The sequence below is a fragment of the Lottia gigantea genome (assembly GCF_000327385.1).
Source record: "Lottia gigantea unplaced genomic scaffold LOTGIsca_11, whole genome shotgun sequence".
Taxonomy (NCBI): domain Eukaryota; kingdom Metazoa; phylum Mollusca; class Gastropoda; family Lottiidae; genus Lottia; species Lottia gigantea.
Window position 1 is genome coordinate 807,311 of NW_008707001.1, and position 27,415 is coordinate 834,725.

Sequence of the window (27,415 nt, forward strand, 5' to 3'; positions counted from 1 at the left end):
TTCATTGGTACAATCATTATCACTACTCGAGAACGTCTTTATCACACTTAAGAGATTATCAACCTTCTCTCGTGATCTATAGATAATATATTTATTAGTATATGTTTATTATTTTTATGTACATGGTTTATCTTGATTCGTACGTGTTTTTTGTTTTTCTTCACGTATGTTCTTTTTAGCACCATTAAAAATTAATTTAGAATTGTCTTGTCAAACAAAGTTGTCGAGGAAAAAATTTCTCGTATATTATAACACGATAACAGTTATCCACAAATTTCTGTGGTAAGACGATAATGTCAATAATGACTTATTGAACATAATATGATCAGAAATAGTTATCTCATCGCACGATAAGGTAACGTTAATCAATAATCATTATACATTTGGTGACTTATTAACCACTGCTGTCAATTGTTCTAAGATGAAATATCTTGATTGTGGTTCTTTAACTTATGTTCACTATATCAAGTTATTACCCAACAGACGAAGTTCGTAATAACTTGATATAATGACGATGACCTAACACTAACCAAGCCTTCTTTTGGGATTTTTTAAAAGTTAAAAATAGAATAATGCTTAAAGAATAGATCTCTAGGTGTGGTGGAGCCTTTATTCTTAACAATACATGAACTAAACTATTCATTCAACAACATTACATATTATACAGGTGAAATATTGACTCTTTTAAAGAGGCAGATTCACAAACCGTTTCTCTTATCATACTTTAATCTCAAAAACTGCAATTCTTTTTTTATTATCTAAGCCAATCATTAATAGTGTTCAGAGCTCGCAGTCGAATTTGAGCCTTCAAATCCACGCGTGTACAGAATTATCCGCTTTTGAAAGTTAAAATGACGACTCGTGTATTCTTTATTAAGAGTCCACAATATATATAAAAGACATCATATAGAAATTAAAATTCTTAGTTTGAGGTATATTTGAAGGGTTTGTGCAATTTTCGTGCAGTTCTAGAAGTTCTGAAGATTATTAACATATATTCAAGACCCTTACCAATCACCGAAAATGGCGACCCGATGCCCTTTAAAGTCACTCTGTCTAAGCTTTATTTTATTTTTGACCGGATAAAATGATTTGTAAAAATTCTCTCATGTCGCTGTCCTGGTAAACTTTGCCTCACTCTACACTGCATGGTGTTGTCAGTCTTCATTGGTCCAGAAGGTAATGAAAAGTAGAAAGTTAATCTTCCTCCATTTTATTTAATGTTCAAGGTCGTTTTATAGATAACTGACTGATAAGTTTACAGATATATGTATTTTCAATAATTGAACTAAATATAGAAAATATCAATTATGATTGCATTATTGAGTTATTTGGCAACAGGGAAATGTTTTTAAATTTAATCCTAGCCTAGTAGCCTATAGTAGGAAGTCAACTCGGGTTCAATATACAGAGGTACACCGCGTAAAACCCCTCTCCCTATCTCTCTAGCCTGTAGCCAGACTTGATCGTACGGAGGGGCGAGTAATATATCTGGAGGGGCAAAAGAGTGTGTAAATTAATGCTATCAATATCCCCTATACATAAAAGGTTTAGAAAAACCTCTTTACAATCGCTTTAAGACGAATCAAACCAACCGTCAAATATCACAGGAGGAAGTGAATAGTATCGAAGTTTTATATATTTCCCATTTTGTTCATTATTCGTCTGTTCAACATATATCATATACAGAATATACAGGTATAAACATTATCATTAGTCTATTTCAGTTCGATGACGTCATAATACATATATTTGAATTTAAACGTTGATATTTCAATTTTAATATACATGTATTTACAGATTTGAAAGTTGTTTTAACGAAAGTGAACAACTGAAGAGGTTCGATGCAATCAGTTTTATGATATAGCAGACGATAGTGTATCTAGGGGAAATTTATGAGCGGGCAATGTTGAGTGTAACTGTGACACGGCATGGACTGTTTAATTGTGTTGGATTATATTATAGTTTAATAGCGTAACTAAACGTGTTTTAAAGGAAACCTGTCAAATATAACAGTTACCGAACATTCTTCAAGCTGTAGGTACCTTTACAGTTACATGAGACAATGTTCACTGAATTTACAGTAAAAAACCGTGATAGATGCATTTTATTACTGTTTTATTTAGTAATAGAATAGTGTGACCTGACAACCACAAAACGAAGTGAAAAATTTGAGTGTCGTTGCTGTTATTAAACGTAGTGTAAAGTTGAGTGTCGTTGCTGTTACTAAACGTAGTGTAAAGTTTAGTGTCGTTGCTGTTACTAAACGTAGTGAAAGTTTAGTGTCGTTGCTGTTACTAAACGTAGTGTAAAGGTTAGTGTCGTTGCTGTTACTAAACGTAGTGTAAAGTTTAGTGTCGTTGTTGTTACTAAACGTAGTGAAAGGTTAGTGGCGTTGCTGTTATTAAACGTAGTGAAAGTTTAGTGCCGTTTCTGTTACTAAACGTAGTGTAAAGTTTAGTGTCGTTGCTGTTACTAAACGTAGTGAAAGGTTAGTGCCGTTTCTGTTACTAAACGTAGTGTAAAGTTTAGTGGCGTTGCTGTTACTAAACGTAGTGAAAGTTTAGTGGCGTTGCTGTTACTAAACGTAGTGAAAGGTTAGTGTCGTTGCTGTTACTAAACGTAGTGAAAGTTTAGTGGCGTTGCTGTTACTAAACGTAGTGAAAGGTTAGTGGCGTTGCTGTTACTAAACGTAGTGTAAAGTTTATTGTCGTTGCTGTTACTAAACGTAGTGTAAAGTTTAGTGGCGTTGCTGTTACTAAACGTAGTGAAAGGTTAGTGTCGTTGCTGTTACTAAACGTAGTGTAAAGTTTAGTGTCGTTGCTGTTACTAAACGTAGTGTAAAGTTTAGTGTCGTTGCTGTTATTAAACGTAGTGAAAGTTTAGTGGCGTTGCTGTTACTAAACGTAGTGAAAGTTTAGTGGCGTTGCTGTTACTAAACGTAGTGAAAGGTTAGTGTCGTTGCTGTTACTAAACGTAGTGTAAAGTTTAGTGTCGTTGCTGTTACTAAACGTAGTGTAAAGTTTAGTGTCGTTGCTGTTACTAAACGTAGTGTAAAGTTTAGTGTCGTTGCTGTTACTAAACGTAGTGTAAAGTTTAGTGGCGTTGCTGTTATTAAACGTAGTGAAAGTTTATTGTCGTTGCTGTTACTAAACGTAGTGTAAAGTTTAGTGGCGTTGCTGTTACTAAACGTAGTGAAAGTTTATTGTCGTTGCTGTTACTAAACGTAGTGTAAAGTTTAGTGTCGTTGCTGTTACTAAACGTAGTGTAAAGTTTAGTGTCGTTGCTGTTACTAAACGTAGTGTAAAGTTTAGTGTCGTTGCTGTTACTAAACGTAGTGTAAAGTTTAGTGGCGTTGCTGTTATTAAACGTAGTGAAAGTTTATTGTCGTTGCTGTTACTAAACGTAGTGTAAAGTTTAGTGGCGTTGCTGTTACTAAACGTAGTGTAAAGTTTAGTGTCGTTGCTGTTACTAAACGTAGTGAAAGTTTAGTGTCGTTGCTGTTACTAAACGTAGTGTAAAGTTTAGTGGCGTTGCTGTTACTAAACGTAGTGTAAAGTTTAGTGTCGTTGCTGTTATTAAACGTAGTGTAAAGTTTAGTGTCGTTGCTGTTATTAAACGTAGTGTAAAGTTCAGTGTCGTTGCTGTTACTAAACGTAGTGTAAAGTTTAGTGTCGTTGTTGTTACTAAACGTAGTGTAAAGTTCACTGTCGTTGCTCGTAGTGTAAAGTTTAGTGTCGTTGCTGTTACTAAACGTAGTGTAAAGTTTATTGTCGTTGCTGTTACTAAACGTAGTGTAAAGTTATTTTGTAAGTACAAAATGTGATTCAACAATTTCAGTGAATTTGTAATTACGAAACGCCGTGAAAACATGAAAACATTCGAGACAATACACTTTGGAAAGGGGAAATTCTACCTTTACGAGTTACGTTTACGTTCACCTGGGATCACAGCCAAGTTATGTAACAACGTTAGTGAGAAGTAAAGTGTAAATGAAATTATACCAGAGTGACATAGATGGTGTCGTGAATACTTCTTTTGTAACTAAATCAACTGACAGTTATTATGACTCTATTATAACTTCTAGACCTTGCACAATTCATTGTCAAAGCAAACAAATCTCACGGTCGGTGGAGGTTAATATTCACACGGGATTAGTAACGATGTTTATAGCTGTATATTTTACCCTACATCCGATTCCCGATAGCTAACTGTAAACACAATATACAGCCCATTGTACATCTGGCACTCCATATCGCTATGTATCTGATACCCATTAACCTCTTATAGTTATATAAACCTGATGTACTTATCGCTATAAAGCTGATCCTGCTAAAATTTCACGGAAGTTTAAGCTGTAATTGCTCTTTTTGCTATTGCTAAGCATAGCTAAAAATACCCGATATAGCATAGCTTTGATCCGATACTCACTAAACCACAAAATACTCGATATAGCATTGCTTTGATCCGATACTCGCTAAACCACAAAATACTCGATATAGCATAGCTTTGATCCGATACTCGCTAAACCACAAAATACTCGATATAGCATAGCTTTGATCCGATACTCGCTAAACCACAAAATACTCGATATAGCATAGCTTTGATCCGATACTCGCTAAACCACTGTGTATTCGTTATAGCCAATATGTATCCAATGTTTAACTAATGTTTGTACATGTTTGCTATTTACATCAAGGAAGACACAAAATCAAAGCAAAAGGAAAATTTTTGAAAATGACAAAAACACAATCACTTGTTTTGGTGGAGGGAAATCCAATTGATCACGTTTTATAGAAAGGGCGTGAGGCTGTGAAGTTCGAAGTAAATAGGCTATTTTTTGTAAACATAACTTAACAAGGATAAACATGTTAAATAATTATCACCGGGGCCAATAGGAAGAAGAGTTTTATCACGTTTAGCATCACGGTAAGGTATAGCATCACGCTTAACATCACGCATAGCATCACGATTAGCATCACGTTTAATATCACGATAGTTGGTATTCATTTCATACCGTGACTGTGGTAGTGCAAAACTTAACTTCTTGTGCCAAAAAAGTTGACATAAAAAGTTGTTGTTGACAATTTGAAAAAGGTCCAAAAAGGCCTGACGGTGTAATGAGCCAACAGGAAGTGCGGCTATGTCACGTGTTTTGATTGTAAGATATTTTTTGAAAGGTTTAAAGTCTGAGATGAAGAAAAATAACAATTTGTAGCTATATTTGCTAACAGTGATACGTCACGTGACCCAGAGTGCTGTGTTTAGTGCCAGATCAAAGTTCTATGTTTTTCGCTTTCAGAAATATATCAACAGTTAGTATATTTCTTGTTATTTTAAGGATATGATAAACAAAATTACGTCGGGCAGTGTCATTTCTATATAATATTCACAGCATTGTCGCGCATTGGTTTGATAGTCACTACTTATAGTCTATAAAAATATAATCGATGTCAAAACCTATCAAATTACGACACTAAAATATCAAAAAGAGGAGAGCAAACCAGGAAGTTTGGTTTTTACATTTTATATTTTAATATTAAATTTGTCAACATAGATCGTTTTTATTCATTCAATGGAATACAATCAACATATACAGATCAGTTATTTCAGAGTAGAACAAATCGGAAGCGCAGTTGCATCACGTGATAGTGTATCAATTTTGTGTATCGTTATATAATGATAAGATAGTGTGTTATAGAATCCAGAATTTGTTTAAGAGATGCCTCATTCTATTCCGAGTAAAACGTAGAAATGATTATAGGCAACGACCAATGTTTAAACACTAACAGCATAGCTCAGTCGTAGAACATCATTTTGTCGTTTTTGTTACATGAGAATCAATTTTTATCATGGCCGCCGCAAAAACCACGCAGCATATTGGAATATTATATTTAAAGGAAGGCGCAGAGTGGGCGCAGTATCTCAGCTCGCAATTTCTCAAAGACAAGAGGCTGGAATTGGAAGTAGTGCTTTTGGATTTAGGGCGGGAAAATACTGAAGCAGACGTGACTAGTGTGACGTCATCGTGCTATGTGACGATTCTGCTCATGACGCCTGATATTATGGGATGGATGACAAACATTCAGAATCTAGATATTTATCTAAAAGTTATACCTCAACACCGTGGAATAGTGGCAATTTCAGCTTTCATTGACGACAGTGAGTATTCAGATATTCAAAAAGTGTGCTCTACGTCATCAAGATGGACGCCAATGACCTTGACCGAAACGGTTCCTGAAAATATCAAAATGGTTGCTGAAATTATAGATCTAGTCGAAGAAGTTGAAAAAGCTGAAAAACAAAAGCTTCCTCCGATGCCAAAGAAAAGGTCTACGTTTGAAAAAGCTAAAATTCCAGAAGATTCAGAATCCCCGACTAAAATTTCCGCTCCGGAGGTCCGAGATATATTTCCGTCCAAGGTGTTTACTGTAAGTTTAGATTGAGTTTTTTTATTCTCTGCCAAGTACAGGGTGAAATAAACGATACTATTGTGTTGATAAAGTATTATATTATGATATCAAAAACATATTTACTCAGTAATACAATGATAAATATCGATTTGAAAATATATCAAATAGGCCTACTAAATTAAAAACTAAAAATTAAAAAGGACAGTACAAGGTCAAATTGAAATCTAAAAATACATCTGATATTTGAATTGAAAATTGAATTGAAAAAAATTAAATGAATTGAAAAGTATATTATTCAAATGATTTTACTTGATTTGAAACAAACTGTAGAACAAAAGTAAATCTTCGTAGAATCAAGATGGAAACTCTTTTACGAGCTCTCCTGTTCGGAGAGTGTGCTTAAATCTAAAACCTCCAAAACTGACTGTCCTGATGAGGATTGTTTATTTTAAACATGTGTCGGCAGATTATCTCTAGTCACTAAGCAAACGTTAGGTCCTGTATTCGAACACGCTGTCCTGATGAGGATTGAGTATCTGAAACACCACATGTCGGGAGTAAAAGATAAACTTTATGCTGTATATTTTACAGGCACGAGAAAAGGTTGTTATAGTATTTAAAGAACCGGTTAATGGAACCGTACATGTTTCGTTTAAAGATACCAACAGTGAAAAACATGATACAAAAAAACTGAATCCTTACTGTTTTAGATTCCGTACACCAGGTATATTTCTTTCTATATTATGTATAAAGATTTACATTTACTATGTATAACTTCGTTCTTTACTTGATATTCGTTCTTAATTTGTCTTGATCAGGTCCTTACTGGAGCACTTTAAAAAGGCTTAAAAATCAGAATGATGTAAGGATGTCCGAGTTAAACATAAAACACTAGAAAACCTCTTTTAAAGATTGGTTTTCTTATCTTTTAGTGTCAAATTGAGCAAACTATTTGATTAATTGGTGTTTCTAATGAATTATCAAGTCATTATGTTCTTATTGCATATAAGAAAGAGTTTTAACCAATCATAAATGTCTATATATGTACAGTCTGGATAAACAAAAAAATTTTTGACCTTTCTTGCTCGGTCACTCATCTGGTAATTCTGTTCTAATTTAGCTAATTATGAATAAATTATGGACAAGTGAGATAAACTGGTTAAGTCATTAGAACACCTCTACTTTCAATTCATATAAATATTAGCATTTTCATTTTGGTAAATAAAAATAAGCGAAGCCATCTTTAATCTCTGCTATTATTTCAGATCCTCTTCCCACTAGTAACATGTTGGCGATCTATCTTGATGGGAAGAAAATCGCCTCCAAACATCTCACCTTCGTCAAGCCGACTCAATCAGCTCTACAGTGTATCGGATACTTGATGCAGACTCTAGGAGTTGAGACACCCGAGGAACTCGACCAGCGCCTCTGTGATATTTTTGAAAGGAGTTTACCACGTGATAATGTTCTGAATAAATTATTTTGTAATGAAGAAGTCCAGTTGATTTTAGGTAAGAAGGTTTTTATGATCTGTTCACCAGACGACCACGATCTAACAAGTTTCTTTCTTATCACACCTCAAATCCATAGAACAGTTCTTATATTCTCGACCAATTAGATTCTTTGATACAAAATATTGCGCGAAAGTAATTTTGTAGAAGTCGCCATTTTTTAGTTTCTATGCCGTCTGTTCCAATCCTTAATCTTTATTTAACAAGTCCCTTTATTATCATCAAGTTTGATTGGTCGTTTATTCTCGACCAATGAGATTCTTTGATACAAAATATTACGCAATGGTAATTCTCATGCTGTGCCCATTGCTTAACTTGTGAAGGGTGTACAGGATGAACAGTATACCAACTACAATGGAAGTTTTTACTGGTCAAATGGCAAACTAAACTATATATCAAATCCAATAAACTATCAGATTCTTTGGCACATTTACACAATGGAATTTACATGCTTTGTTGGTAATTTTTCAGATAACAATGTTAAACATATGAACGATTTTCCAACTTTGCTTCATTTCTCCGCTGCTCATGGTTTATCCGATTTCACCTCCATGTTACTAGAACTGCCGGGCTCCATGGCAGTATTTAATATTATAAACCAAAGAAACCAAAACCCGGCTGAAATGGCAGCTGCCAATCAACACCACGATTTAGCTCGCTATATTACAGACTTTACTGTAAGTAAAAACTTGTATTCATTAATTCATTCTTTAAAAATACAAATTTTTCAAAGTCTTCTCGATACACGGAATCGTCTTCGTCTGCATCGTCAGCATCTTTGTTGTATCATCAGTAGTGAAACTTTATCATCATCATCGTCATCAGTGTCCTCATCGCCATCATCGCCATCATCGTCATCTTCATCGTCATGTTCATGTTCATGTTCATGTTCATCTTCATCGCCATCGCCATCGCCATCATCATCATCATCATCGTCCTGATTGTCATTGCCATCATCGTCCTGATTGTCATCGTCATCGTCATCGATATTATCATCATTATCATCATCGCAATCATCGCCATCGTCATTGATATCATCACCATTGTCATTCTCATCGTCATCGACTTTTTTTCCGCATCGTCTTTATCGTCATCGTCATTGTCTTTTTTTTAAAAAATATTACTGTTATTTGACTTATTCTAGGATACCCATGCGATTATAGACGCTTGTGGAATTTATGTCAGTATGGCTGGACTTGATGGTGATACAAATTGTTCTGAATCGGACGGTAAGAATATTATAACAAGATTTTCTGTCCTTTTATTGAAGCTGTTTTTGTGATGGCTCCAGTGGGGGTACAGAGGGTGGATATACCCCCTTCAACAAATTTTTTAAAAATTTTATACGTTTTTGCCCAAATTATGTGTCAATATGCACCAAATCAATTCAATTTTTCGAATGTTTTTTTTAGGAGAACCATATTAGAAGCTGCATGAGAGCCTCACAACTATTATGCCTTTACGTAGTTCAGCCCGTGTCTCTACTGAAATATGACTAGTAGAGATCTTCAGAAAACTGATCAGAAGCAGAAATTTTCAATATGTTTAGATTGTGCTGTATAAATGAGAAATGTGCCATATTAATGATATAAGTAATTATGAATTTGTTTTTATTTTGAAGAGAACTATATAGATATGAGAGGGCTTCGCAGATCAACTTCTTCAGAAGATTTATACTGTAGATCAAAAGATGACTTACTTGAACCAGAGAATGAGAAATCAGAAGCAGAAGAACCTCCTCCGCCACTACCGCCCGCCCGATACGTCCCCAACCTACCTCCCATCCCCCCTCAACACCGGAAACATAGTTTAGACTTCACAAATGGTAATTTTATCTTTTCAAACATAATTATATCAAATATATTTTACTGGCTAGGTGGACCCTCCTTAAGGCGCCAGTGAAAAGCCCTTTCAAATAGCATACTCGGTTAGATCAAATAGCGGCTGTGAGTTCAATTCTCGATCGGCGTCTAATGACCTTCAATAAGTCTTCACTCTTCACTCATAATTCAAGTCGACCCAGCTGTAAATGTGTTCGGATAATCCGGGAAAGTTCAATGCCTAGAGTTTTGGCTAAAGATCAGCTGGTAGAAAGGATCCTTTACTGTGAACCTAATTTGTTATCCTTGTAAAATATAGTTGTTTCTTTCTTTCTTTCTAGCAACACCTGCCAACAATTTTCCCGCGACGGTTCTGTTTTATATCTTATTCTAATGATTGCTAAAATTCTAAATTTATATTGTTTCATTTATTCGTATATTTTGTATGTTAAGCTCCACCAGCAGTCACAAGAGCTCCATTAACTGTCTCGCCAACTCCAACCCGACCAAAAGATTTGAATAGTCCACAAGCTATATGGTTTCAAAATCCCACGTCATTTCTTGAATTCACACATCAAAGTAAGTTCTTGTTTTAACACATTTTTGGTTGATCCCGGAGGTTACGGTACCGTGGGTTCGAATCGATTATTACTAATCCTAGTGGGTTAGGCGCTCGCGTGCTAACTCGAAGGTCCAGGGTTCAATCCCATTCAAGATAATACCTTTAGATTTTTCAACCCGGTTTCCCCCTGTCAGTGATGCAGGTGAGAGCGGTTGACATGGAAAAAGCGTCTAGTCTAGTTTGGAAGGGACAATAAACCGAAACCCTGTGTGCTACAGGCTGTGCACGTTAAAGATCCCTCGATAGTTGGAAATTGAAAAAGAGCGGGTTAATGCTGCAGTCCCGTCAAAATTTCCCTTAATGCACACTGCATGCCGTTGCCCGTCTTAATTATCCCACTGAGTTCGTTTCATTTCATTGATCAATAGGTGATTATGCACGGTGGGTTCGAATCTTTTTGACAAGATGAATTTTGTTTACCAATTCTATAACTTGATCTATTCTCGATCTTTCAACTAAACATTTCTTCCTGCTTTGAAAAATATATTCAAATGTCAAATGTCAAGGGTCAGAAGTGCAATAAATAAATACACGAATAACACGATCTCGGTACGGGAAGTAGATTTTAAATGTTTATAATTTTGAATAGTTTCCAAATTACGATTGGGAAGTTAACTAGCATTTATAATATTTCTATTTGACATTACAACTGTGTCAAATTCCAATCTCGTTGACAACAACTATTTTTAGTTTAGTTTTTAATTTACATTAAAGATGGGTTCCCTTATTTTTATTTATGAAAATACATATGCTAATACGTATATAAATAGAAAGTAGAGGTAATCTAATGACTAGGAAAAATACCAGTTTGTCTCACATATTGATTAATAATTAGCTAAATTAGAGGAGAATTACCAGTAGAATTCCAATGAGTGTCAGTGAGGTCGAAAAGTATTTTTTTGTTCATCCAGACTGTACTTACATGGATATTTATGATTGGTTAATACTCTGAATTATATGCAATAAGAACATAATGATATGATTAAGAATACATGATAATTCATTAGAAACACAAATTAATCAAATAGTTTGTTTAATTTGACACTAAAATGATGAGGAAACCTATCTTTAAATGAAATTCATAACAGGCTTCATTTATTTTCGAAAACTTAACTGAATTAAAACCAATCAGATTTATAAGATACAGAAATCAGATGAGAATTAATTTCAAATCGATTTGAGTTATTAACCAATCAAATGAATCGAACACTAAAATCATCTCGAGTTTTCGAAGCTGGTCGTGGTATACGTCGGTGGTTCATGAAATTTAAAAAAAAACACGTCTGTAGGTTTTGACGTCGCTCTTGCAAAAATCATATTTAATGACGTCCTGACCTGGTCACGTTCGTCTGGAGTTGCAAGAGCAGCTGACCTAGAGCGAGGGTGTTTGCTCCACTGGCTGCACAACCAAAGTAGTTTTGAAAACATTGGTTGTTTTTCAGGAAAATTGTCTCCCAGTGCGATGGGCAGTTCGGCTCAGCAAGATTTAATAGATATACAGACCCTTGTTAAAACCAAAGAATATACGGTAGATGAAGCCGTTCAGATTTTTAACTCATGGAGAGATCGGCCATCATCACAATCATTTAAAGACCGCAAGGTATTTTATTTCAGATTATTATACCTAAATACCATTTCCTCATACCAGACCCTGCTTTTGTAGCCCATAGGCAGCGGTGTTTCTACGTGGGGAGTAGGCTAGCCCCACCCCAATCCCCCCACTCCCAGAAAAGAGGCTGGCTATCCTTGCCCCCCCTCTACTTCCAAATATCTTATCATTATTTATAGGGAAAGAAATTACCCTTGAACCTTGGAGTGGTCCGTCTCGTCCCATTCCTTAATGATTCTTAAAAAGGTCGCTGCCCGTAGGCTTGGGTATATTAAGGGGATAGCCCTGTCCTCCAGTCAACGGCTAGGGTATATTAAGGGGATAGCCCTGTCCTCCAGTCAACGGTCTATAGGTGTGTAATAAATATACCAAATAACAAAACCTTCATACCATTAGCTATGTGGACTCTCTAAAAGGGATGACACAATCAAATAGGCCTTCCATGTAATTATTTGTAGCTTTTTTTTAATCATTTAAGAAAAATTTAGAAGATCTGAAATCCAAGGCATCCATGGTTACCCCCCAACATGAAAAAAGTTTGTTTAGAAGATTGATTTCATTCAGAACGAAACGGCAGGAGAAGAAGGTCCCCAGTTCACCATTGGCGGTAAGTTACCCCCCTTTAAAAGGTTCCCCGTATTGTTATCTAGGAGAGGCAGTAACGCAGTCGGTTGGAGCATGGAGCTTTAATATTATATTTTAATACTCAAAATTCATCCTAGGTCACCTGATATCTGTTGGTTTCTTGGAGCCTTGCCCGGGCCTCGCCTCGAACAGAAAATTCTCAACCCCCTCCCCCTCATGAATTTTATAGATACACCCCTGCATACAATGTTATATACAAATTGTTGTATATGTTTTTAGCGTGACCAAGATGATACGTATTTAAGAAGTGACGGTAAGTCGCTTCATCATTATTTTTATATTTTTATATTCTATATATGGTTGCTATGATATTTGGTATTGTAGGTACCTCAATATGAAACCTACACTATACCTAACCAGTTTATATCTCAACCTTCCAGTCTCCATAGAGTTAGTAGTCTTAGTATCAGTAGTAAGTTTTATTTTTATTTTACCTTTAGTTTCTTTTGCAATTTTTTATTTTGAATGAGCTCCAACTAAGCTTTTAATTCAGTTATGTATTCTATTTTAAAGATTTTTAAAACATTAATTTCGTTTTTATAATTTTTTTTTTCTACAATCTTAAATCGACAGGCACATCATCCGTTCCTCGAATCGTACCTTAGTCTCAGAAACGGGAATTTTTTAGCTAATCAGTAATAGTGCTCACAGCTCACAGTCCAAATTTGTGCCTTTTGTATATATAATAGAAACAGAAAGCGAAATTCCTAGTTTGAGTTATTTTTGAGGTATAGGTAGGTAGATGACAAGTTAACGTTCGCTGATACCAGACTAGGTAGTTGTTGGTAGATGACAAGTTAACGTTCGCTTCCAGTGGATGCTGATATCAGACTAGGTAGTTGTTGGTAGATGACAAGTTAACGTCCGCTTCCAGCGGATGATGATATCGCTAACTATTTTTGAAGGAATCGTGTGATTTTCTGGTACTTCTAAAGACTTTTACGCTTAGATCAAAATCAACCCCCCAAAAATGGCGAACAATAAGACAGGTGTACCGAGTGCCTAGTTCATCAACATGTCAATATAATAAAATATATCTTGCCTCACCCCTCTTACTTCTCCACATAGAATGAACTTCTTACGCTCTTGCCCTAAGACTATCCCTCACCCCACTAAGAACTTCTAACACAGTATCAAAAAAGGGCCATGGCGTTGTTAAAGCCTGAAATTTTGGTTTTGTTGATTTACATGCGAAAACAGGTGACTTATTTCTATTATAAAGGTTGAAAAGCGAATAGATATTTAGATTACTGCATCTTTTGATGAATTTTGATATTTCAGGTTCATCAAGTGGTACGTCTAGAGAAAGTGGTGTTAGTTTAAAAGAGATAGTAGAAGTGCACAGTTCGGACAGTGAGGTATAGACTATACTTCTATTTTATATTTTCTATGAAATTGTACTAACATTGTCTGTTTTTAAAATGTTCAGGGTATATAATATTAAGAAACTACATTTCGTTCTTACATAACATACACCAACTCAGTTGACCGACATTCAAATCACTACGCCAGACAAAATCGGTCGAATTTTTTGGAAAGGCCACAAAACGTCGAAGTAGATGTTCAGATCACATGGAATTTCTATGGGGGGGGGGGGATTTTACACAATGATAGAATGACCTGTGCCTCCTCCTCCATCCCCCTGGAAAACTTTGTGGCCCTTGCCGTGCCCCCTCATATGATGTTTCCTAGAAACGACATGATGATACTGAGTCTAATTTATACGTTGACCACTCACTGGCCATTTATCCAAGTATCAGGGTGGCCAATGTTTGACAGACTTTCCCGGATCTCCTGTCACATTACACCCAGCTTTATCTTGTTGATAATAATCTTTGATATCAAGTTATATTAGGTAGACCAGTTATTTTATAAGATTATGTCATTGTTTTCATCATAATCATCTTACACTAGATTTTTATATTATTTGAAAATCTGATTGATTTATAGGGAGTTGTAGTAGTAAGCTTACAAAAGCCTGAAGAGTAAGTCTATAACATCCCCCTCTTCCTTCCTCTTAAAAACATACAGAAACACCTATGCGCCAACGAAATCAGGCCACGTATTCTCGAAACGATTTTAGAAATTTTAGGTTGTAACATTGCGGTTAAGCAATGTTACGAAAGCACAGACACAGGCATGTAGGCGTAACCTCTAGTGATAGAGCAATGTTTGTGAAGTTAGTTTAAAAGAATGATATAGAATATTTGAAATGCAAATCCATTATCTTCCGAGTCTGAAATATATAAGAAGAATATTGGTTCCAACAGGATCATTAATAACCATGGAAATCATAATAAACATTTTCACTGGTGAAACTGAGGAATTGTCCTATGCTAGGATATCCTAGAATCAATGTAAGATGATAAGAATCTAAGACAACCTAGCTCTAAGATCGTTTCCAGAATACGCTGCCTGGTTATCTAAGATACCGGTAGATTACGCTTGCTGCTGAAAATCCAGTCGCTTACAAATCCTCGCAGTCCAATAACACTTCACATAGTACAATCAACAAGTTTTTACCTCAAATACTGAAATATTATAGATATATTAAATATACAGTGTGGCCAATCAATATCATATCTATAAATACAAACAGAAATCAAGAAACGTTTCCAATATACTTTTGAATATGATTTTTAAACTTTTGATGTCGATTGTCGGTACGGTTTTTAATCTAAAAAAGATGCATTTTGCAGCCAACAGACCTTTTTCCTGATGCCTCGATCAAGAACATGAAATTTAAAATAAATTTGTTCTGTCTTCAGGATGAGGAACGACCGGCCCTACCCCCCAGGCGGAAAAGATCCAACTCAAACGTCACTCCGGTAAGTCGTTAACAATGTTAAGGTTCATATCTATTTATGGTCTTATCCTACAGCCAGTAGTGTATTGTTTTTAGTTCTGCTGTTCAGGGGCCTTATTCTCCAAAACTTAACAAATATAAAATCTTGATTTTATGAAATATAGTAATCTGATTGGATAATAAAACTAAATTTAAAATTAATTCTAGTAATTGACTAAAATCAAGTTAAGTTTTCGATAATAAGGACCCTGATAATCTGGACTGATCGAAGTGTATACAAATCGATTTGTCTTCGAATTCGTTTTATTGATTTGAACAAAAGTATTATTTTCGTTTTCTAGGACAAAAGGAAGTCAAAGAAGGATATGTTTTTAGAACGAAGTGTTGATGAGGAGGAACTTGAATTACCTTCGTTGCCTCCCAGACGATACCAGAAATCAACGTCGTCTTCTCAATCACCACCCCAACTTCCTAAACCTCGGGGTGCTCGTTGATTATTTTGATCATGTGACCTAGCTATAAACTTCCAAAACCTCGTGGTAGACGTTGATTCGTCAAATTTGATCATGTGACCTAACTGTGAACTTCCAAAACCTCGAGTACTCGTTGAACCATCGGATTGATTTAATCATGGCTTTTGGTTGTACACAAGGATGCATTAGTTGAAAACTTGCAAAACCCAGGACGTGAATTATAGTATGGAATGCTTTAGAATACCCCAGGGAAATCTCTAAAATTGAAATTTTGATTTAAAGGGGCTGAAAAGTGCTTTTCTTAACTTCTAATGCGTATTAGAGAAACTGATAGCATCGATAAAATAGACAGATGCGAACCGCAAAATAAAACTCGAAATCCAAAACAATAGTAAGACTATATATATTATGTGTTGGTTGAAACAATCGAAATGTTCAAATGTGCCGTTATATCAATCATTGCGAAACAGAATTCGCCAAGAGTTGGATTGTTCACCCACCAACAGGGACCGTGAGCTTTGTTTAGACCATCGTGAGACAGGTTTTTTTCCCAGTTGAGATAATAATATAATATATTATACACCATTTACACCTCAACAGTTGTTGTGTTGGGTTGATAAAAATGGGTATAGATTTATCTTTGCCGAATCTGACGACTGACATTGGCCGACTGTATGTTTTGGGTAAAGGAACACAGATAGTGTCAAGTGTTTTACACCAATTGGATATCATTATATAATTAATGACAATTTTAATTGAATCAAGCTTAAATTCGGATCAAAATGATTTTATTCATGAACCGATTAAACATATTACATTAAGTTTTGTTTTGTTGCTGTTCCGTATAATTATATCACCTTGCATGTTAGTACAATCATATCGGTTCGATATGCACGATATTCTGATGTTCTATATGCTTTGATGTTCCATGTGCTTTGATGTTCTATATGCTTTGATGCTATCCTGTTCATACTGTTCTATAGATGTTCTGGTGTTCTATATGCTTATTTATTGTTTCGATGTTCAGCGTTTTGAACTTGCTCTGTTTTTATTTTGATGTTCTGTGTGTTCCTATGCTCTGTTATTGCTCTCATGTTCTGAATACTTGTAATTTATTTAATGTTTTGATATTCTGTGTGTTCTCATGCTCTGTCGTTGTTTTGATGTTCTGTGTGATAATCTAATTGTTTCTGATTTTCTGTTATGATTGTTTTTCTAATGTTCATCCATTAGACTTTTTTAATAAATATCGTGTTGTTGTTTTGAAACGCTTTTTGATTACCAACTAGATACACAAATCACCGCCATTTTCCCTGGTTCCGCATCATGACCACCCAGCCAATGGTTTTGTGTGTTCATATTTGCAAAACAAATTCGAAAATTGTCTTCATGCAAAATCACGTGAGTATTTACTAACTCGGTCTCAAATATGAGACTTACATGGTAAATTGAAACAACTGAAGTTTCTGCTTATAAAAAAATCCCCAAAAACATAAAACAATATAACTCAATAAGATATATATATTCAAAATGTCATAATCTGCTAATTTAAAAAGATAAACATTCACTCAAACATTCAGACACTAATAATATAAAACAACATATATATATATATATATCCAGAAATAAAACATTCAGAGGTCATTAATACCTATTTACAATTCTTACATTCTTACAAAAACTAAAACTCTACGTTTATTTGCTCTGGGTTATTTCACCCAATAAGATTCAGATCTACATATTTCATTTCGATTATTTTCTGGGTATAATTGTACTCTAAAAAATTCTGGTTTTCTGGCCCAGGAGATGACTGTCGAAAGTACCTGAATAGGGCTGAGATCGGTTGGTTTAGGTACAGCAACTTTCACATCCAGGGACAAGTGATGGCCAGTTACAGGAACTTATAGATTGGTCCCATGCTAATCCGCTGACACACAATTGAGAATAAGCCTGTCCATTGTTACATTGATAAAACTTGGTACAGTCGAAAGGATTTGGTCCAAATCCACTCGCATCACAGCTTGGTACAACTGAAAATTACAAGAATAAGAATTATACATGAGGCATCGTATCAGGTGTCCTGAAGTCATTTTCTTGTTTATGTCAAACGAGCTGATAGAAAGGATCCTCGTGAACTTTTGATGTCATCGCAGTTCTTAATTGGTGAGGTCGATAATTCTAATTCGAGAATACGAAAATTGAACGGAGATTAATTTCCCAAAGTTATGCCTCATATTGAACTATATCAATACTCAAAGGATACTTAAATTAAACAAGCTGTAGCTGCTTCGTAAAGGCAACCAACGGAGCAACTAAACACTATGTACAAATCAAAACTTAGGAGGTACTATCCAGCCATTGCCTTGGGCCCAGATCAAGCAAGAAACTTGTCACACAACAAAGGTCTACAAAAACATGTTTCTCATACTTACACGAACTAGGGTCGCCTGGAGTGGATTTCTTAACGGATTGGGTCGTCACCTCTTGGAATATATCACCGGAAGTAGGTGGCTTTGTTGGTGGAGTACTTCCTCTAAAACCGTCAATGATGGTGTTTAACAGAGGATATTGGCCCAATCCACAAGCTGTCCCGGTGAAATCGTCCATGTCCAAGGACCAGACGAACGCTCCAGCTAATCCTTGTGACTTCACAAACTCGATCTGAAAGAAAATGGTTCTGAAATTTCAAATCAAGGAGGACATGGTACTGGCACCAACATTGTACTTTGCCCTTCCCAGATCTTTGGACTTTTAGAGATTTGATGGTTATGCTTTCGAGTAAAAACATCTAGAAGTGCTTAACATCGGAATGTCGAAGGTAATTAATGCTGAAAACGGAACCCCGTGTTCTTTCATATCTTACCTTTTCAGTAAAGCTTCGTGGTGTATCATAACCGACCCAATTCCATATACCGTTTAACATACCATATACATAGGGTACTTTCTGTTCTTCCATCCACTTCGATACCCAGCCATTCGACTTAATTAACGTACAGATCTGAAACAGAACAGTATTTTAATGTTGGTGAGAGGGAGTTGGGCTGTGAAGGGTCGCATCGTTATGCTTGGCATATAACAAAATACCTATCTCATCGTACGATTAGCTAACAAGTTAAATACTTCCAATGTGTCATAAATTGTCAACAGTAAAGGCTCCCATCATTTGAAATTTGTTTAAAATCGTACGTACACCCGGGAAAAAAGATTAAGTTAATATTTTAAAGTGTTTGAAATTTGATTTTATGGGTATTGTGCAGCCAGATAACGAGAATAAGTTAATACTTTAAACTTGGTCATTTTTTAAATCAGTTGACATTAAGAAAATTATTAAATGTATATATATTTAAATGCAAAATATATGCTGTTACTATGCCGTGGTCAGTAAAACTGAAAGTAGTGTAGCAAACTTCACAAATTAAGCTGTCCAGCTAAATCATGATATTCTGTTGGGTTATAAGTATGATCTGACCTCTGAATAAGACAAGAATCCGGACTGTTGGAGTCCCGGGCCAGCACTCCCGACCCCCAGCTGTTTGACGCCCGGTGCGGATTGACTACCACTGCCAATCTTGAAGCCTCGTCCATAGTTAGATAGACCCAACACAATCTTACTGGCAGGGAAACCATTGTCAGTCCAATACTTGATAGATCGTTTCTGAAATAGAATTAAGATTACTAGAATGTGTTAACGGTTTGGTGGGTGGGAGAAAGAAAAGCTACTCGTGGATTACTAGGACGGCTAGAGAAGAGGGGGGGGGGGGGGGGGGGGTGGGGGGGTGGTTTTTTACATTTCTCAAGAATACAGACCTAGGATGGTCCTGATACTTCATCACCTTAACCGAACTTAATCTGGGTTAGTAGTACTGTACTGTACTGTAGTACAGCTAAGAAGGTTAGAAGGATGCCATGTCAGCCCTCTAATAGTTCGTAATGGGGTGCCTGACAGGCTTCTTGATCGGTAGTATAATATCAGCGGTATATTCTGATATGTCCGTCTATTTTACAGACTTTGAAGCAACCTTGTAGTCCATGTATAAACCCTTCTCTATGCTTATGGTCAGGATGGGGCTTCGTGGAATGCAAGGGGTGTCTAAGACAATAAGTAAATAGTCCATGAGGTCGACAACCCTTGATGCATTGTGGTTTCAGTTGAGTTTCAGACAGATCAAAATAACTCTTACCATATCCCAATCCGTACTGAAAGTAGTTGCTGGTTTCAGGGCACTGTGATGCTGTACGGTGGCCAGCCAGGTACCGGCTAAATCATACGTCATCACGTTCAGGAAATCTAAATATCTATAAATAGAAACAAAATACAATATGATATTACGTCATGACGTAAAGAAAATCTACATATTCATAGAAAGTGAATGAATTCAACGATAAACTTCTTCAATGTACCAAGTAGTTTCTGAACAGTGCTATCTTTAACCCCACAGATGAACCAATGGACAAAGTATGATGTAAAACTTCATTTTATTTCCATGCAGGGGCTGAGGCGTCGAATATATTTCTCGAAAATGGTATAGCTGGGAGAGCATACTTAGGTATTTGAGTGGGGACCATGGAAACCAAGTGCTCTGGGGATCCAGAGTTGCACAATCCTGTTTAAATTGACCTTGAAAATGAAAATTTATACTTTAGAGCAATATTTTACTGCTAACCTTACCTGTGGATGATGCTATGTTCGTAAGCTCTGTTAGCGAAGTACGGACTGGGAGATACCGCGGCTATTAAATCTAATGATGGTCGGCCAGTTTTCTCACTTTCCTTGGTGAATTCTTCTCGAATTATCTGAAACATGAAAGGGAAGTCTCATTTCATTGATATATTTTATACAAAATAACTAAAACAACTCGTCAGGCTCGCTCAAGATATCAGTTGCTATTTTCTGTTTATGGCAGTAAATTGGGAAAACAATTCCAGCTTTGAAAGCAGCAACCAACTTACAGCTCTTCGGAAGTTTCATCACTCAGGAAGATACAATTCAAATTTCAACATCTAACATATATATAACTTACAATTATAGCATCCTCTACACGAATTTTGCATTTTGTTAAAGATAACACGATTATTTGGTATGTATTTTACCATTTTGTGTGTAAAATACTCACCCTAAGGAAGGAAGTAAACCGTTGTTTATGGGCAGCAACTGACCCTCGTTCACCAGCCCCAGGGTATTCCCAATCCACATCAAAACCATCAAATCCTTCAGTTCGTAATAACGAAATCATATTAGTAGCGAATTGGCGTATTCGGGAGTCTTTTTCTACGATATAACCAAAGTTGGAGCTGCCTTCGTTCCAACCACCGGCCACAAGATAAACCTTTAGTTTCGGATTCTGTGATTTAAGGGCAATAACTCGTCCCCACATTTCTGAAAAATAGAAAAACACGAACATTTTGAAGAGTTGAAAACCATCCTCTCGGTATCCCGTATCGCATTCTGCTGCAGTAGCAATAGCTTGTAGCTACTATCAAATATGCTTTGATAGCTATGCAGGCTCTCTAAAAGAGGTACCCCATTGTCCATTAACTAAAACATCATGGACCTATAACGTATTAATCGATATGAAACGACCGCCATATTCCCTAGGTAACAAGACCAATGACGTCATAAGTCTATGGGCACTCTACCTTGCTACAGCTTTATGTCTCCTCAAAAACTGATTTGCAACACCTATAGTGCAACAAAGATCGAGTTACAAGTCCATACCTTTGTCGTTCGCTTCATAAGGTCCGATGTTCAGTCCTTTACCATCTAGTCTAGAGAAAGCGTAGAAGATATGGGTACAGATTGTCGGGTCGATATCTTCAGGTAGAAATTTATATGAGCCACTTCGATACTGGGCCCAGTTGGTATAGTAACACCCTCGAATATACTCCTCTGTAATAGAATATAATAATTTTACAATTTTAGTTATTGAATACCTCCCTAAAAGAGAATCATGGATTTCACGCCATCTATCAAAAATTTGCCTGTAAGTAACATTATTTGAAATACAGGCATCAAAACTACTTTCGTTTTGTTTATATCGTTAGGTTTGTAAAATTCTTCATTGTAAATGTAACATAAAGCAGGTAAATTGGACTTTAAAGTGACGTATAATTACCACTAGCTGGTGACTTCTTCTTTGATGTAACTGCAGTAGTTGGTGACGTAGTTGGTGACGTTGATGGTGACGTTGTTGGTGAAATCAAAGCCTGTGACACTGCGTTCAGTAACGGGTATTTGCCTAGACCACAAGCCGATCCGGTAAAATCGTCATTATCCAAAGACCAGATAGAAACTCCGGCTAAATTTGATCCGGTAACAATTTCCAACTGAAAAGATATAAAAGACGATCAGTCGAACATTCTGACCACAGACAACCACTGTCATTATATCGAGCATAAGATACATTCCGATAATAAAGTGAAATTCATTATAGTGTTATATCTGCGGAACACAATATAAAAACAGAAGAACGGCGGCATGTCCATCAACAACCCTTATCTGAAACTACGCCAGTTGAAAATCGAAAAAAGAGCCGGCTTATGTTGTGATTGTTTTGACAATAACCACTAAACTAAAAAAATAAAAATAAAATAAAAATATGAAAAATATACGATACCTTTTTATCAAAACTTTGGGGAGTATTGTACCCGATCCAAAGTTTAGATTTTCCCTTCTGACCAGAAACATACTGTATCTTCTTGTCATCGTCCCATTTTGATGTCCAGCTATTGGTGGTGATAGCTTCACAAACCTACATAATTAATGAAACATTTTAAACCTATATATAGAATCAACGAAAAACATCACCATTTACATCTTGTCCAGAGACAAAGTTTAGATAACATTGTAAGAATGAAATAAACTAATTACTTTTATAACATCCATTAGCCAAACACAGAAATTAACGTTTTCTTCTGTTGGATTCCTCTTCAACATCACTGCGCAATACTGCCCGGTGTTCATAGCACGGTGTTTTAAGCTTACCAAGAGGCAAGGATATTTTTGACTGAAAAATCTGAGATAACCCAGAAACTTCGTCAATGGGTTTCTGGTAATTTTTGATTGGCATCTCCACAAATCCATCAGCTAGGGTCAAAAACCAATGTCCATGCTTACCTCATAATAGGGTATAAATCCAGCTTTAAGATTGACAGGTGAGACTCCACCCATTCCAAGATCTTGACTTCCAGAAACTTCTGTTAGTTCAAATTTCTCGCCATATGTAGATAATCCTAGTAAGATCTTATTGGCGGGAAATCCTTTATTCATCCAATAGGACACGGCCGCCTTCTGAATAACAAAAATATATATTGTGAATAACTATAGAAATATTTCATCATTCTAACCAAAACGATCTGCCATGACAGTTCCTCTGGTGCTCTGTAACAGATTCTGCTGTACGGAAACTACCGAGGATTGCCGAATGTATTCTACCCAGTTGAAGAAAAACATGGTTTGGAAATTACAAGATGGAACATTAGTGGCAGGGGCTCCACTAGATGAGTGGGGGGCTGTGGATTTAAGTGGGTTAGGGCCCTCCCCCTGAGAAATTTTAACACATGCCCTCATGCAATTGTTTTCCCTATGGTTTGTTGAGCCATTGATTTGAAGTGAACATTGGTAGAAAACAGAAATACGACAAAAGATGAATTTACTCACCTGCGTCCAGTCAGAATTGAAACCAATATTAGGTATAGAAGAGTCATCTTGTAGAATATGGGGGATCCAGTTTCCACTGATATCATACGTCATTACGTTTATATAATCAACATATCTACATGATAAAATAATCATATTAGATTCTCATTCAAAGAGTTTTTTAAAATTAAAGAATACATATGTGTGCCGAACAATAGTGTAGCGAGGGTTTCATTGACGAGGCTCATCCGAGCGACCTGTTGTCCCTTTTGCGGATTGTAGAGGACACGGTAAAAACATCACTGGTGTTGAAGATTGGTTTTCCCGTCTTTCCATTTCCTTTAGTTTAAGTCTCTTAAAATTTTTTAATGTATTTAGTAATTAGATTCCTACGTAATATATTCCTGAAAGTTCGTTCCGGAGTTGATTTCAAGCCCTTCCCAAGTTTTCACAATCCAGTATTGAAATTATAAATATAAGGTGTTTTTGTAAACATTGGAACAGAAGTTATATCTTCTATTTAAAACTCAATGCATAATAATTACAGATTGTTTACTTCTTCCGGTCTATTTAACCTACTTCCGGTACAAAGACATTACTGAGTATATTGAAATATTGTAGTTATTCTGAAAGTTTATCACTACACTGTTTATGAAATGAATGTAACCCCATTCAGAAGCAATGCTGAAAAGTGTCCCCCGTTGTCCACTGATTATCGTAGCCTGATTTCATCCTGTCAACAGAAATGAAGAACTGCAGAAAAGTAAGCTGTAAAATTCCATTGCATGTATATTCTTAAGATTTGAATGTTTGACATTTCAAAGCTTATGATTTGTAAGTCTGAAGTACTTACTGTTGTATCGAGGCATGGTCGTAAGCTTTGTCTGCGTAATCCGGACTGGACGCAACAGTAGCTGTAAGACCCAGTGGTGCTCTATTAGTCGCTGTACCTTCTGCAGCAAACTTGGTTTTCAAAATCTAAAAATAGAACAATATCATCTATAGATCTTGAAGCCTTCAATACTCTGGAACTTACTGACTCTATAGATAGATATTAAGCCCCAGCCGATGGGGATGTCAGACGTAGGGTTGGTTTTACTTGAAGGGTGGGAGTATAGCTTGATGAACTGGTGTTGTTATAAATTCAATTTTAGGATCCAGAAACAGATCATCGTCACTTAATTTCAGCGATAGAATCAATCTAGATTAATCGAAAATAAAACATAGTTTAAAACGTCGTCAAAACAAGGTTGCATTGACACAAGTATTTCTCTCGGGTTTCTAAAACTTCAGGAATGGCTGAGCTGCTGATTTTCTCTGATTTTCTCTGATTTTTTCTGATTTTTTTTCAGAATTTCAGAAATAGAACATCATCACTTACTTTCAGGAGTGTAGTAAACCTGGATTTATCAGAAGCCGGTGATGGAGAGAGGCCGGGATAGAACCAGGCAACATCCAATCCATCAAGACCATTGCTTCTCAACGTTGTTATAACGTTATCAGCGAACTGGGTGATTTTACCGTCAGATGACGCCACGGATGAGAAGTCAGAACTTCCGGTTTGCCATCCGCCAATCGAAAGATAGAGCTTCAGTGATGGGTCGTTTGATTTCAGAGCCACCAATCGTGAGAATATTTCTGAAATTTATATAATCATTGTAACTTGTTGTCAGTGATCCTAGAGCACGAACTTATTTTGAAAAGAGGGTGTTGGTTCCCTGGACGAGTAATGCTGTGATCTCATTGCTACCTACAGACTCCTAGATAAAATTCATCTTCTGGAATTTTATTGATTGCCGAAAAAGCATTTTCTCCCAACCTCTGCCAATTAACTTAGTTTTCTTCTATCAATACAACAGAATAGTGTTTTCTTTTTTTTCTTTCTGGACCTTTCACACCCCCTAAAATTTGTTTCATCCGCATTTTCAGCATGTGATGATGTGAGGTGTGCTCTCAATTCAAAATAGATTCTTCTCCTACACCAGTTTGCCACACCCCTGACACTCTAGTCCCACACCCCCAGGGGGTGAAAACATCCCAGGTTGAGAACCAGGGTTCTAGCAGAAGACAATGAAACTAGCCAAGGGATTGAATAATAGTTTCAGAAAACACCAAAATGATCCAGGACAGCTAAACAACTCAATTGTTACTTTCAGTCCGCAGTCATCACGAGGGGAGATAATCTATGCTAATTTTGTGTAAGCGGCGGGTAATTGAAATATTCAGAAAGACCAACAATATCTACTTAATTAAGTTTTATTTTTATTATATGGACTTTGACTGATTGCAATTTTTGAGTAGATGTCGATTTTCTGCTGTGATAAAACATTAAAACACTTACCTATGTCGTTGGCCTCTGTTCCTTTTATCTCAAGGGAAGAAGTGTTGATGCCATCATAAGCTATGAAGATATGTGTACACAGTCCGGGGTTGATATTTTCTGGTAGAAAAGCAGGTGATTTATGTTGGGACCAGTTGGTATAGTAACATCCTCGAATATACTCTGAGGCAACTAGCGGCCCTGAAACTAGAACTATCTCGATTTTTATGGTGGGCTGTAACTCAATTGGTTAGAGTGTTGTAAAAAATATCATTTTAAATTCACAACTTTGAGAATTCAACTTTTTTTTTCAAATTCTAAAAACGTGTTTTGTTTGAGCTTATTTTCTAGTACCTGTTTCTGGAAAACCGCAACAAAGATCCAGGTCAAGATCTTGGAGATCTAAAATTGATGTTTGCAATAGAACCGTTTCAGGGGACAATCCATTTTTTTAAACGGAAAGGGGGGAGGGGGGGGTGCCTTTGTCCCCCTGTAGCCACGGGCCTGGTTAGCAATTGACCAATCCGATGACTGGAATACTGACTTGACATGATAAGAAAAAGAGCTGAAAATAATAAACTTACAGATAACTAAACCGACTAGAAATTCCAGTCTCGTCATTTCTGAAACAGAATTAAATAAACAGGAATTAAATATTTTGCCACAGATGTTGGGAAGAATTTGGAATGGTACAAAAAGACGCTAATGCCGCTGTCCTGGCAAAATTTCCCTCATTGCACCCTGCATGGCGTTGCCCGTCTTCATTAGCCCACATGGTGGAGAAAAGTAGGACGTAAAACTCCATTCATTTCATTTTAATGCTGAGGATATTTCTGACCAGCAGTGCTTTCTATAAGAGAGTCTCTTCTAATACTTCTACCTAGACCAAGACAGTGTATTCTATTACAATAAATAAAACCAAACAGTGTTAGAAATGAATTTAAATTGTAGAAAAGCAGCTGTCTTACCTGTCTGTGTACCCTGAACACAATCCACGATTCTGACCCACTCCGATATCTATCACCCTCACTACTGAATGAAGTGTTGTCCAAATTCTTAAAATCAATTTAAACTGTATCATTTCGATCAGGTCTCGGTTAATATGAGTAATGTACTGTTTATCTAAGAGATAAGTTTATAATATATAATTGAATAGGGGGACAATTAGACCTGGTCCGTTACCCCCCGGGCGGTATTGGTACTTATTGTCCTAACTCATGTTTATAACGCTGTACCCGTAATCAGCTTTACACTTTAATTACTGTTATGTATTGGGGTAGAAGAGGGGGTGGGACCCTGGGGGAGCTCGGGAATTGGGCGGTGACGGATGCCATGTTACTGAGTGTTACCTAGAAAATGATAGTTATGTAACAAGACTGACACTAGTAAAGATTTTCTGTCCGTGGCAACTAAAGTCGACAGTTGTCTGTCAGAAGGTCTTCATTTTCTGTTTATTCGATATTCAAGTTTATCAGCCCGACATCTCTTTCAGAGAGTTCACATAGCTTATGATATTTATTTGAGTTAACGTTTATAAGTGTCACATACTTGTCAATTTAA

At 36.3% G+C, this 27,415-nt stretch overlaps 2 protein-coding genes across 2 annotated transcripts; one reads left to right on the forward strand and one right to left on the reverse strand.

Moving 5' to 3' along the window:
* Positions 1 to 5,852: 5,852 nt before the first annotated feature.
* On the forward strand, positions 5,853 to 15,920 carry LOTGIDRAFT_156365 (hypothetical protein; the record flags this gene model as incomplete). Its single annotated transcript, XM_009047038.1, has 13 exons — positions 5,853 to 6,431; positions 7,005 to 7,137; positions 7,679 to 7,924; positions 8,396 to 8,601; positions 9,069 to 9,153; positions 9,546 to 9,749; positions 10,198 to 10,323; positions 11,809 to 11,966; positions 12,454 to 12,582; positions 12,945 to 13,032; positions 13,902 to 13,978; positions 15,389 to 15,448; positions 15,768 to 15,920. The coding sequence occupies 13 exons, from the start codon at positions 5,853 to 5,855 to the stop codon at positions 15,918 to 15,920; spliced, it is 2,244 nt and encodes a 747-aa protein (XP_009045286.1).
* A 1,482-nt stretch (positions 15,921 to 17,402) lies between these two features.
* LOTGIDRAFT_230122 (hypothetical protein) lies at positions 17,403 to 26,875 on the reverse strand. The gene is made up of 17 exons (XM_009047039.1): positions 26,824 to 26,875; positions 26,440 to 26,478; positions 25,877 to 26,068; positions 24,917 to 25,173; positions 24,389 to 24,513; positions 23,557 to 23,671; positions 23,014 to 23,187; positions 22,514 to 22,648; positions 22,013 to 22,223; positions 21,616 to 21,786; positions 21,014 to 21,276; positions 20,569 to 20,693; positions 20,081 to 20,195; positions 19,369 to 19,554; positions 18,763 to 18,897; positions 18,332 to 18,560; positions 17,403 to 17,929 (listed from the first exon to the last, which is right to left on the reverse strand). Exons 2-17 carry the CDS (start codon positions 26,474 to 26,476, stop codon positions 17,748 to 17,750), a joined length of 2,652 nt encoding a protein of 883 aa, XP_009045287.1. The 5' UTR covers positions 26,477 to 26,478; positions 26,824 to 26,875; the 3' UTR covers positions 17,403 to 17,747.
* Positions 26,876 to 27,415: the final 540 nt, after the last annotated feature.

Excerpts from the sequence above, each read along its gene's own strand:
- LOTGIDRAFT_230122 (XM_009047039.1), bottom strand. The coding sequence starts at position 26,476 with ATGACGAGACTGGAATTTCTAGTCGGTTTAGTTATCT. Across the intron at positions 21,787-22,012 it reads GAAGAAGTCACCAGCTAGTG|AGGAGTATATTCGAGGGTGT; the intron begins GTAATTATACGT and ends ATTCTATTACAG. Across the intron at positions 20,196-20,568 it reads GAACATAGCATCATCCACAG|ATATTTAGATTTCCTGAACG; the intron begins GTAAGGTTAGCA and ends TTCTATTTATAG.